The sequence below is a fragment of the Bos indicus x Bos taurus genome, chromosome 3, assembly GCF_003369695.1.
Source record: "Bos indicus x Bos taurus breed Angus x Brahman F1 hybrid chromosome 3, Bos_hybrid_MaternalHap_v2.0, whole genome shotgun sequence".
NCBI lineage: Eukaryota > Metazoa > Chordata > Mammalia > Artiodactyla > Bovidae > Bos > Bos indicus x Bos taurus.
In genome coordinates this window covers 91,383,636-91,397,188 of record NC_040078.1, presented here as the reverse complement: position 1 = coordinate 91,397,188, position 13,553 = coordinate 91,383,636, and the positions used below count along the sequence as shown (strand labels likewise).

The following is a 13,553-nucleotide window of genomic DNA, read 5'->3' as shown; positions in this document are numbered from 1 at the left end:
AGCTCTGTGCGGAGCCAAGGGTTCACTGTTGAGAGCAGCACTGCTCTGAGGCAAGGTTACTTCGATGCAGACACATAGTGTGTAGCTACAAATAGTTATTATTATGGGATATAGGTTAAGAACTATATGCAAGTGTCAGATGAATTAAGAAAGTAAATCTATAATCTATAGTGTTCTGTATATTTTGATATTCAAACCCAGATGAAATGAATTACAGTTGTGGTGTTAAAAGATAATCACTTTCTGATTTGTAATCCCAAATTCTAAAGCACTGTTCTCATGCTAGACTTTGAGAGAAATGAGAGGGAAAAATGCAAATTTTTTCTACCTTGAGATACTCATCCATCTGATCGATGAGACTGGTGAAGAATTCATATGCATCCTGCTGTTCTCTCACATAAAGTTCTTTGTTCCACATCTTGAAAATCTATGTAACAATTAAATACATTGTTGAAGGAAATAGCAATTTCTGAATATGGTAGAAAAGGAATGCGAGAAGAGTCTTTAAATGCTTCTAAAAATCAAGTTCACTACTAGGATATAAAAGTTTTTACTGATGTGAGATTAGCTTGCATTCAGCCATCTATGTTTTTCCACAGTCTCTTTATAATAATAAGTGTATGAAACCATATAGGGTGAGATTTAAGGTCAAGGAACAGACAGTTTCTTTCTTAGAAACTATCCAACCTATGGGGGAAATATAAGGCAAACCATAATACAGCAATGCTTTAAAAGATATTCTTTATTTAGAGGTATTAGTGAAATTGGCATATGTTCAGAGGAATAATTTGAACAAATATTTCAAACAGATAAGTAAAAATAAGGGGAAACAGCCCAAACAATTAAGACTAGCAAATCTCTAGACATTATATAAATGACTATTCTCAACATTCTAACCACTTGAAGAAGAATGGTAAAGATATTTCTTTTATAGGTCTTGCCAATGGCATTAGTCTAGAGTTAATAAAGAAGAGACAGTTATCACTAGAGAAAGAATGTAGCCACATTTCAAATAGCTAACATCTTTCAACCTAAAGAGTTACTGGGTGAAATACCTTCCAAAAGTTCTCAGGTACATAGTACTGCAGTTTGCTTTCCATCAAATGCCCAAAGAGAGACTGCACTTGGTAGAATACACTATCATCTGGGTTGTCCGTGTCATCATCCACTGAAAGTAATGACTAAAAAAAAATTAAATGTATTACATTAGAAATATTCAACCACTTTCAGAAAACCTTGATTTCTATACTCCAAGTACCCACACTGTTCTTTCAGAATGACATGTGTGTTTAGCTGTGGCTACAACTCTGCGTATGTTTAGCTTCAACACTTCTAGCTAGTATAATAATGAACAAATCATCTCTGAGCTTCCGTTCGGTTATGAAAAACTGAAACCAATAATACCAGGATCTTTACAAGAAATAAGTATGACACAATGACACAGAATATTCTCAAAACTATTTACTTCTATATCATAACCTACTAGTAGATTATTACAAAGTGCAAATGATAGAGTCTAAATATTTCTAAACAGAAGAAACATTAATAGCTTTGTGGGATAGAATTTGAGAATAATTTTAGGAGTTAAAAAATCACATTAGGTCAAATTCCTCTGTCAAACAGGCAGTATGAGACCTCAGCAGATTTATAAAAGTTTATGACTATGAACAACATCATCTATACAGACTTCAGAAGCTACTACAGAATCTCTAATTAGGTCTAGTTTTAGTAAACCCCAAAATGCAATACATGAATATGGAACAGTTCTCAGGCATACACGTTTATGAAACTAAACAGAAAAGAGGAAGGAAATCACCTCTGGGAGACCAGGTTGCATATACAGCTGCTGGAAGACGGCATTCATGTAACACGTAGCACCACCATTCCTCAGCCCCACAAACCCTGAGCTGGACCTGCTATCCACAGGGGGAAGGTACTAGGAAAGAAAGTAGAAACCGCAGAGACAGAGTTAGTATCTTGGTCACTAAGCAGACTTCCTCACAGCTATGTCAGATATCCCAGAGGAAAAGAGAGAAACTTGCAAATGTATCCATCCGGTGTGTCAACAAACTATGGTAGCAAACCCATGTCCACAAAGCATCTCTACAGATACAATGCAGTTCTAAAACGACTATCTTACTGTTTCCATTTAGTTCCTAAAATACCTCCCATATATGAAGCATGTGTTTGCATATTCACTATGTAGTCATGCATTTAGTCACTTCATTATCATTCAACAAATACTTCTTTAGAGTACCCTGAAGCCAGGGATATGAGAGAGCAGAAATATATTTGGTCTTTGATCTCAAGGAGCTTACATTATATAGTAGGGTAGACATTAATTAAAAATATTGATACATATTTTCAAACTGAGGTAGTACTTTGAAAAGTAGGAAGGGTTCTGTGAAGCATTTACTATGAAGAATCCTAACATGTGTGGATGGTCAAGGAAGGCTCATACTCCTTCTCTTACTTTCTGAGAAGGTAACATTCTTCTACTGAATTTCCTCTAATAAGCATGCAATTAAAAAAATATGTAAATACTGTAGCATTTTACTTAAGGATGTTTTGTAACAATGCAGATTCTAGTACAGTGTTTTTCTAGGTAGAAATAATTTAGAAAAGGCATCCTGAATAAAGTTCAACATGGCCCTTCTCCAAGTGAAAAAGGATGCTGTAGTGACACACTCTGCAATGTGATTACAGTAGAATCTGGTGCGAATGCTATGACCAGAACCATATTTTATCTGCATGTATCAAGTACCTGGATCTATGTAATAACTAACAAACTGACAAGACCCTGGAGGTCTTCTGGACTGAAAGGAATTGCTGAACATCATATACTTTTCATTAACATTCAACATATACTTAGAGCAAGGTGATTTTTATGATCTAATTAACACTGTAATTTATTTGTAGTCCAAAGTACAGATTAAAAAAAAAAGTTGCAAAACAAGGAAAAAACTGGTTCATAACAGTGCTAAAACTGTATTTATATGACAAATATTTTCTTGATTATGCTGATATAATGTCTGGCTTACTAAAGTAAGATTGTCATTTTAACCTGATTATTAAATGCATGTAAAACTTAAAGATTGCATAAAATAAGCATCATAAACTCAACAGTTCATACCAAAACAGCTCCCAGTTTACGCACGCATTTCACTTTGCAAGCACTATCGCCTCTATTTAGAACACCTGTTCTCACTTCTCTCCCTGCCTGCTTCACAGTACTCAGCTCAGGCGTTCAAAGGGGTGAGGCTGCCTCTGCATGTTCGTGGAGGGTGCTTAAGTGTCCTCCTGCTCCTGGTCTGGTGCTCCAGGGCATCTGTCTGCAGCTCGTTTTCCTCTTGTAGATGTTGACATGGCTTCTCCTGTCTGAAATGACTTTCCCACCTTGCCTCAATTGGCTCACTACTGTGAAGGGCTCTATTTTAAATGCTATAATTCCTAAGAAGTGTTCTAAAATACCACCGTCTGGTGTCAAAGTGCCTCTGTTAGCAGAGCATTCAGGATATACCTCTATCTAAGGGCTGGACTCACATCTTCATTTTTGAACTCCAGAAGCCTACAGCGCCTCAGTGCGTGGTAAACTCAATAAATCTTAGTTGAATTTAAGTGAATACAGACTAGACTGTGCCAGAGCCAGTGTTTGAGTTTGTAGCCCTAGTGCCTGTCACGGTACCAAGCTTAGTTTCTCAAAAAATAGGCTGAAATGCTAGTTTATACTGTGACTAATTATCACTTAACTTAAAAATGTCAAAAGTCAAATGTCAAAAATGTCAATTTTTGACAAAAAATTGTCAAAAATGTCACAGTCAAATGTCAAAAAATCCCTTTTTTTGGGACTTCCCTTGTAGCCCAGCAATGAAGAATCTGCCTGCCAGAGCCGAGGACATGGGTTCGATCCCTGGTCTGGGGAAGATTCCACGGGACTAGTGGCAACTGGGCCCGTGGGCCACAACTACTGCTCTAGAGAAGTCAGTGCTCTAGAGCCTGTGAGCTGCAACTACTGAGCCCATGTTCCACAACTACTGAAGCCCACGTGCCTGGAGCCCGTGCTCCACACCAAGGGAAGTCACTGCAATGAAAAGTCTGTGCTCCGCAACTAGAGTAGCCCCCACTTGGCCGCAACTAGAGAAAGCCCTTGTGTAGCAACGAAGACCCAGAGGAGCCAAAAATAAGTAAGTAAATAAAAAATAAAAATTAAAAAGTCTTCTTTTTAATTAAAAGGGTGCCATTTAGTAATGTATTAGGATAATACACTATAGATTATAGCTAATTTGAGTATGTGAACACGATAAGCAAAGGAATAACACTGACTTTCTTTGTGACTAGGATAATGCAAGCATAGTTTTAAAATACTATGTTTAAACAAGAGCTCATTCTAAAAAAAATTCAGTGCATCAAGGTCTAGAAAACTTACATCAAACTCCTTAGTAAGAGCAGGATCAGGTTGATGATGCATAGAAAGTAGTTCTTTTGTAATAATTTGAAGATTTGAAGGTGAGCTATCAGCCAGCATGACAAGGACTTCGTAGGCTGCCAATCGGCTATTCACTGTACTACACCTAAAAACAAAAGACACAAGTGAATTTCAACAGTGAAGAGCTTACTTAAGTCGCTTATTAAATTAAACCAACATTTGAAATGAAAATACAAGCGGTGCAATCTCTAAAACAGGGGTAAGTCAGAACCCAGGAATCTAGTGGGAGGTGATCAGGTAACAAAGGGAGAGACCATGAACAGAGGAAGGATGATTATGATTTAGAGCTAAATATCTTCTTGCCTGATGATAAAGTAGCAAATCTTTCCACTACAACTCCAGAATACTCTTATCTAAGGGATGGATTAGCAAGAATATAAAGAGTCTGAAAACTTTACCGAAAAATAACATGGAAACAACTATCTTTCAATCAAAATAGGTAGGAAGAAAAGTTTTTGTAGATATGAAATTCAAATATCTACATGGCAGAAAGCTATACAAATCAGAACAGATGCCCATAAACATCAAGGATACTAGTCAACTTTCTATTTTGCTGAAAATGTGGAGACAGAAATAGCTTGCCAAGTCAGTGTGTTTATAAAGTGACAGTGAAAGATAACTAGCAAGCATTCTGCAGGAAACCAAAGGCTTCTTTACTACTCCCCTTTAGCAGAAATCATTTGGGGGATGGACAGTAATTTCTCACTGTCACCTAAGTCAACCTTGCATTTCTTAGGAGGTCGCAGGTTAGGAAGGATACACAGAAAAGAGGACATCCAACCTCTGAGAGAAACAATTATGGAATGGAGTGTAGGAGATGTGTTCAAGAGGGAGGAGGGGCATGGAGATCAGAACTGCATCAGGCACTGAGGATACAGGCCATGGACCTGGCACTATCCTCTGCTTCTTAACTGCCTTGCATTTCTGGGTTGCAAAGGACAGGTAAAGAATGAATAGAAGGCACCATTATATAAATCTATATATACATTAGGAAGTTCTTTGTTGGTATGATACAAGAATAGTATTACTTGTGAAGAGAGTTTTTGTGTATTTTAAATCTCTTGCTGGCTTTAGAATTTAGGTGGGAAAAGGCTGTGAGTCACGGTGATAAATGAACACCATTCAGTACACCAGGGAGCAATGAAAGAGTGTTTCCTTTTCTATTCAAGGTACTGTATATGATTTAAAATCAACTCCTTGTTGATGGATGTATTACTTTATAATAATAAATACAAATGGAAGGATTCATGAAAAAAAACATTTCAATGAAAACTGCTGAAGATTTGTTTTCTCTGTTCACTGAAAACTGAGATAATCACGTGTTTCCACTGCTTTAACAAAAGACTCTCGCAGACCTAGCACCAAATCTTCCCGAACAAGACTAGGGCAGGGGTAAGGACTGGGGTCACAGTGTGAAGGACACCCCGAGAGTTTTAATGAAGATTACCTAAAACAGATTTTGCTAACAAGGAATTTCTAGATAGAGATATATCTATACATGATAAGACACCTCTTAAGAGTTCATAAAATATTGCTTATTATGCCTTGCCCATTTCAATAATTATTGAAATTGTACAGGAATTTTTTTCACTGGTTAAACACCAAATCCTCAGTTTCTTCAGGATTACCTCAATTAACTCTGGTTTTCATGAGAAAAGAACAAAGTAAGTTAGGTTGAGAGCAAATAAGATGGCACCTTGTAGCTGGGTCCTCCTCTCTCCAAGAGCAGAAACAGCACCCATGCAGGGTCAAGACTGTGAAAGATCTTCCAAATTTCTACCCATAAAAACTGATACAAAATTGGATTTTAAAATTACCACTGTAGTAAATCACTATCAGTTTTAATTATCAGGACACAGTCAATACTCAGCAAATTGCAGGGTTCATGCACTAAAGCACCAACACTTTTCTCCTCACAGAATCCCTCAAGACTCAGAGCCTAAGTTACTCTGGAAGCAATTCTTAAAACCTCAGTTTCTCTCGGAATTTGTTACTGATCAAGTTAACATTCTTACTCTTCTATCCTGATGATGGTATCAGTACTAGCATACTTGCTCAGCAATACTGTGTGCCAGTAGGCTTTATCCTAAGCCCCTTACATGCATTTCTTTACACAGAGAGTAGTATCTTACAAGCTACACACACTCACAAGATGGAAGACAGACTCCAAGTTAAGAAAATCTTTTTGGACTAAAGTTTCGAATTAGAATTTTTACCAAAACTGAACACAACGTGCATTTTCCATACTTTGGATGAAAGTCCTGTTGACTGATGGCGGCACTGCCAGCTGGAGAATGACTATTTAAAATAATTCTAGAAGCTCGGAAAAGGAAGTCATCTAACAATGGTTTAATGAGTGATGAACCTGGAATAGAGCATAATATTCATGTTGAGGATGAACACACATTTAATTCAAAGATCCTGTCTTGCACTTTCATATCAGAGCAGCAAAGGCTCCTGCGGCCACCCAGTGGCAGGACACTCACTCTACTTGATGCTTATTTTTTGAGCACTTACAGTACCTGGCAAAGCTCTGTGGGGCAGCAGGGTGGGGATGGGTGGGAGAGTCAGGGAACAGGATATAAAGACAGACAAGTGCAGCTACCTTCCTTTAAGAGCTGACAATACAGTGAAAGGAGTTACACTTTCACTTAAGGAACATAAACGCCAAGAACACCACAAGGCAGATAGTTTGGGTGAATAATGTACTTTACTCTGGGCATAGGGGGAGTCCACATAAAAGGTCTGAAACTGTAAAAATCTTCAGGCAAAAATGATGCCCCCCATCTCACCCTGGTTTAGGATCACTCTTTTCTATGTATCCCCAGTAGCCAAGAAAACTTTTATAGAACTTAGTTTGTGTGATAGAAGTGATAATCAACATTTTGATTTGTTTTCTGAATGTAATTTATAATACTGAATATGCTTTTACAAATTATATATGTATCCCACCACCCAGGGGGTGGTGGTTGGGGCCTGCCTCTCCAGACAAGAATAATCTGTAAAAGCGGTAAGATACACAATGGACTATATTTTACAAAGTATGTAACTGTAAAAAAGAGGAACATCTATGATTTATTATTTTTTTGTTACGTGATCCAACTATTTTGAACACTATAAAATTCTCCATATGGTTTAATGACACAGATAGAATACACCTTATATTGGTTATCCACTAAAATTCCAGACAATCTCCTATTGTCTGAAGGGTCGGTTCTCTATGGAACACTTAGCACCTGTCTTATGTTCCCAATTTCACACAACACTATGGCAATACCTGAGCACTGAGGTACTCTGTCACATGATAAGATGAAGTAATAATTACCGAGCATTTCCTTTTCTGCCCCACAGAGTGAAAGAAGGGTCTTGATGAGCCGTAAGTGTCCTGCCAATAAGATGTTGTCTGCTTCACTGGTCTCACACTCAGCTGTGCGATTGGGTTCAAAGTTTTCCAGCCAGGTAATCTCATCTTCAAGCATGGTAGCTGGGCTGATTCTTAACTGCTCCATTTCTGAAGCTAAGATAGAAAAACAAGACAAAACAAAAAACACCCCATCTTGAAGAAAGAAGAATTTCTTTTCATAGAGTCAAAATCCTGAATTAAAATAATCAAGCAGAGACAAGTCTCAATCTTTCATCTCACAGATTAAAGAAATCATCACTGATGAATAGCAACTGCCCAGGGGACTACGAAGGCTCACACATGTCTGTTCCTTCCCTGCCTCCTCCTCTCAGTCACAGATCAAATGGCCCTGAGTGCATCCTCTGTGGGTCATGGTGCTCATGCTGGGGATACAAACTGAAGGGGCCAATCCTTGCTCTGAAGAAGCTCCTGTCTGGTGGGTGTGAGCAGATGTCCCAGGCAAGGAACCCTGCCTGAGTAGGAAGTGGTCAGTCAAGGGATGAGAGGAACGCCAGTGGTCTCGGAGTGTTACCTACGCCTAGGGAGTGGTGAGCTCTGTGGAGGGGAGGGGTCCACAGCGGGCGGCAGGATCCAGGCTTCCAGACAATGAGCCAGCCTTGAGAGAACTACTCTGCTCTTTCGAATTCAGTATTTTGCTTTCTCCTCCAAACAAGGATTGAGAATAAGATTCCATAGTGGAAGCTGGGACTAGCAGGGAGAGCGGGAGTGATCAAACTCTCTTCTCGGTGCACTGGGGCCACAGGCACGCAGGGCCCCGTGGGGTGAGATGGAAAGATACTTCAGGGGACACTGCATCCTGGTTTCCTCATTCACAAAATGGGGCTATCACCTACACTGCAGGCTGCTGTGCGTAAAGGGCCTAGGATGGGCACTGGCATAAGACAATACTCCAAAAATGGCAAAGACTGCTCACTTCAAAACATATTCCCACTCTGCCCTCAGTATCAGTGAACGGATCTTGGATCCCTTACTCGATGGCTCAATGGCACAGAAAAGGCCTCCACTAATAACCCGTTCATGCATTCTGAGGATGTGCGTGTCCAGTCAATTCATGAGTCCAGTTCTCAAGCAGCAAAACGGAATACCCTAAGTCTAAGCCACAAAGCAAACCTTTTTGGGCTGCTGCCTAATTCAACACCGGAAGCTTGGTTGAAATATGCAGTGCCAGGCTATATGGACATGTAGTCCATTCACTTCTCTAGACAGTATAGGTCTTACTCCTGAATTAAGACACAGACTGCATTATCTCAGGTTCCAACAAAACCAATGTCACCACAGTGCTCAGAGTACTCTGTCCTCAGCTTTTGAGGGGCACTCATGAAATCCAGGATGGTGTCTGCTTTAGAGATGCTGCTGAGGTTTCTTAGTCGCTCTCCCTTTATGTGTCTGTTATCTGAAGACCTTTGTGTTAAGTTTCTTTTAGGTTCTGTGTTTCTTTTGAGAAACCATTCTGTTTCTTCCTCTAGGGTATTGAGAACAACCGAAGAAATGTGATTCCCTTTTTACTTTTGTCCTCCAGGAACTCACAACCTAATTCTGCATATATACAAGGTATTTTTTTAACCTCCTGAGCTTGACATTCTTTTCCAATCAATGCTTTTGTTGATCCTGAATTTCATTTTATTTATATTTATTTATTATAAATCTTCCCTATAAGATTTGTGTAAAGGGTAGGAAATAAAATTAACAAACTCTTGATTGGAACAACTAAAATTCAGAGCATTCCAAAACGTACTTGCATTATATAAGAGTAAGTACAGATGATTAAAATCTAAACACTCCAACAACAGTGTTTTTAACAATGATATTGCAAGTCACCTAACACTAAACAATTGCCTGACTTCCATCACTCACTTCTATTACTCTCAACATATCACAACAGAGCTTCTTCCTTCTTTCCTTCAAACCTTCCAAATTGTCAGAATTGACTGTAATGGAGAGAAAGACTCTTCCTAACAATTCTGTATCAGTGTGATTAAAATATGAGCCTGTGACAATTTTTAATATGAACAAATCTCAATAAGTTAATGGTTGGACATATTATAGAGAAGAGCTAATTGGTACATGGGGTTATATATTACTGTAAAATATTTTCAAGAGAATAAAATTCAACTTCAAACAATAATCATAAAATTGTTTATATCTCAGATATATTAAGTCAGATTTAGAAATGTCTGTTTGGCTTTCTTTTCTGGTTCTTCTCAACCCCTTCCCTGACATAAATCAGTTAGACATCTACTTACTTGTCAGATCATCTAATAATTGGCACCTCAGATCAAAATACTCCATGCACTGGGATAACAGTCTAAAAAATAGATAGATTTGAATTATTAAAAAGAGGCTAATTTGAAAATAAAAAAAATTACTTATAATAAGTTAATGAAACAGATGAATAAGATAATTTTCCTAAGCATAAAATAACTACATTAATTCAACTTAAGTATTTCAGCAAGACACACACTAGTGATTTTACTTAAACAGATATAGGAATAATAGTGTAAAAAGAAGAAACTTACTAAATCTATCACATTTTGTAATGATGCACACACTGCCTGCATACATAATCCACTAGTTACATTCACTGTTCAAATATTAACTGATACACCTAAGCACCTACTACATGCTTGGAACTGTTTTAGGGGACCAATGAACAAGAAACAATGAAGACAGACAACAGATGAAAAATACATACATATGTCAATTGGTGATAAGAGCTAAGAAGCAAAATAAAGTGGATAAAAGAAGAACGAGAAAGGTAAATTCTTTTTTCTAAGATGATCAATGAAGGTTTTTTTGGCAATTACAGTAATGAAGAGCACAGGTTTACATTTTAAAGTCAGGCGGACCTTACTTTTAATCCTGGCTCCACTACTTATGGCTCAGACAGTAAAGAATCTGCCTGCAGTGAGAGAGACGTGGATTCGGTCCCCTGGGCTGGGAAGATACGCTGGAGAAGGGAATGGCTACCAACTCCAGTATTCTTGACTGGAGACTTCCATGGACAGAGGAGTCTGGTGGGCTACAGTCCATAGGGTTGCTGAGTGACTAACACCTTCATTTTCCACTACTTAATAGTTGGGTGTCCAGGGATGATGTATTTCAGTTTTCTTAGTTTCCTGATTTCTAAATGCTTACCAGGGTATTTGAAATAGACGTGCACACATATATACAAACAGAAAGGGCTCAAGAATGCACTAATGATGACACTACAAATGAACCAAGAATTATGATTATTAATAAAGTGGGGATAATAAAACTGCCAAACTCATTTGGCTACTGAGAAGATTAAATGATAAATATATGTAACTGTGAGCCACATAATCAGCCCATAACTGCTATTAACATCATTACTATACCTTATACTTAAGCACAACAGCTTATTACTTGGAAATGCCTTACATATTTCAACTAAAGATTCACTGAGCTTACTAGTTAACAAAAGGATCATCTGATTTTAGAAAACTTTTAACTAGGAAAAACTGGAATACTAAAGTAAAAAATGTACAAGGGCAAAAAAAAAAAAGAAGTTTCTATAACTTTTAATCCATGACTTTGTCAGGGAAAAATCATTCTCTGAAATTTGGCTTTATACTATTAAGAAGAATTACTTTTCAATACAGTGACTGGACTGAACTGAACCGGAAATATATAACTAATATCTAATTTAGGTTAAATGGGGTCAGCTGTAATATAACTCTAAATTTTAGTTAACTTTTTAACTTTAAAGTCACTCAAAATTATCTTGTCTCAGCAACCAAAATCTTAATTTATTCCTTATTTGTAAATTTATAAAGTTAAAATAGGTTAAATGCTTCAAAACAATATTTGAGACTTAGATATGTGGGCCAGGAATCTCCACATACGAGAGATTATAAGAGATTATAAGATTGTACTATGAGCAACTGTATACCAACAAGTTGGATAACCTAGATGAAACGGAAAATCCTTAGAAGCGTAACACTTCAGAAGACTGAATGAGGTAGAAACAGTGATTGTACACTAACAAGAACACTGAATCAATCAAAAACCTATCAACAAAGAAAATTCTTGGACCAAATGGGTGCACTGGTAAATTCGATCCAACATTTAAAGAAGAATCAACACCAACCCTTCTCAAACTTTTCCCCCAAAATTGAAGAGGAACACTTCCTAGCAAATCTAATTTGGCAGTAACATTTAAAGAATTAAACACCGTGAACAACTGAGACTAATATCTGGAATGCAAGGATGGTTTGAAATACAAAAACCTACCAATGAATATCCTACATTAATAGAATGAAGAGAAAAAAACCCCACATGATTACCTCGATTAACACAGAAAAAATGACAAAATTTAATGCCTTTTCATGCTACAATCACTAGACAAAGGAGCATAAGAATGAGAGAAAATATATGCAATTCATGTATGTGATAAGGGATTAATATTCAGAATACATAAAGAACAACCACCAAAAATTGAAAACCTAACTTAAAAATAAGAAAAAGACTTGAACAGACATTTCTCCAAAGAAGATATACAAATGGCCAATAAGCACACAATGATATACAAAATCACTGATCACTAGGGACATGCAAATGAAAACCCCAAGGTGCCACTTCACGCTCAGGGTGGTTGTTATTAAAAGCAAACAGAAAACAAGTGTTGGCAAGAGTGTGAAGAATATGGACCCTTATACATGGCTGGTGGGAGAGGAAAATGGTGTAGCTACTGGGGAAACGATGTGGTGGCTCCTCAAAAACATCACACACAGGACTATTACAGGACCCAGCAATTCTACTGGGCATATATACACAAGAACCAAAAGCGGGACTCAAAGTGGTATCCATATACTCATGGTTGATAGTAGCGATATTTATACTAGCTAAAAGATGAAACCAAACGTCCACCTGTGGGTGAATAACTCCAGAAAGAACGAAGGCATGGAGCCAAAGCAAAAACAACACCCAGTTGTGGATGTGACTGGTGTTAGAAGCAAGGTCTGATGCTATAAAGAGCAATACTGCATAGGAACCTGGAATGTTAGGTCCATGAATCAAGGAAAATTGGAAGTGGTCAAACAGGAGATGGTAAGAGTGAACATGGAATGGAATGGGTGACTTTAACTCAGATGACCATTATATCTATTACTGTGGGCAGGAATCCCTTAGAAGAAATGGAGTAGCCATCACAGTCAACAAAAAAGTCCGAAATGCAGTACTTGGATGCAATCTCAAAAGCGACAGAATGATCTCTGTTTCCAAGGCAAACCATTCAATATCATGGTAATCCAAGTCCATGGCCCAACCAGTAACGCTGAAGAAGCTGAAGCTGAATGGTTCTATGAAAACCTACAAGACCTTCTGAGAGAGTCATTTCCTAGGCAGGTGGATAAGAAGTCTAGGGGTCCCCAAGGAGAGAGGGGTCTGGAATTCTCAAGGAGGAAGGAAGGACAAACTTTTTTTTCCCCTCTACATTCCATAGGATTATATAATAATAATGTATCCTGCCTGAGGACAGTCTCTGGATTAAACCTTCTGGCTAATCTTGTTATCATAAAATGTAAATTATGGGAGCAGGTCTGGTGAGGTCTTTACAACCTCCAGACATTCTTTGGATTCATTGGAGAGTATGTAACTCCACTGCCAATACTAGCAAGGGGGTAC

At 37.9% G+C, this 13,553-nt stretch overlaps 1 protein-coding gene across 4 annotated transcripts in view; it reads right to left on the bottom strand.

Annotated features, from left to right (window-relative positions):
* USP24 (ubiquitin specific peptidase 24) overlaps positions 1-13,553 on the bottom strand; it is a 155,605-nt gene that overhangs the window by 33,301 nt on the left and 108,751 nt on the right. For all 4 annotated transcript variants that reach the window (XM_027537132.1, XM_027537134.1, XM_027537133.1 and 1 more), the window contains 7 exons: positions 10,154-10,215; positions 7,812-8,003; positions 6,734-6,851; positions 4,427-4,571; positions 1,817-1,936; positions 1,056-1,181; positions 329-427 (listed from right to left, as the gene is read on the bottom strand). In XM_027537132.1, coding sequence (XP_027392933.1) covers positions 329-427; positions 1,056-1,181; positions 1,817-1,936; positions 4,427-4,571; positions 6,734-6,851; positions 7,812-8,003; positions 10,154-10,215 — 862 coding nt within the window. The remainder of the gene's footprint in view (positions 1-328; positions 428-1,055; positions 1,182-1,816; positions 1,937-4,426; positions 4,572-6,733; positions 6,852-7,811; positions 8,004-10,153; positions 10,216-13,553) is intronic.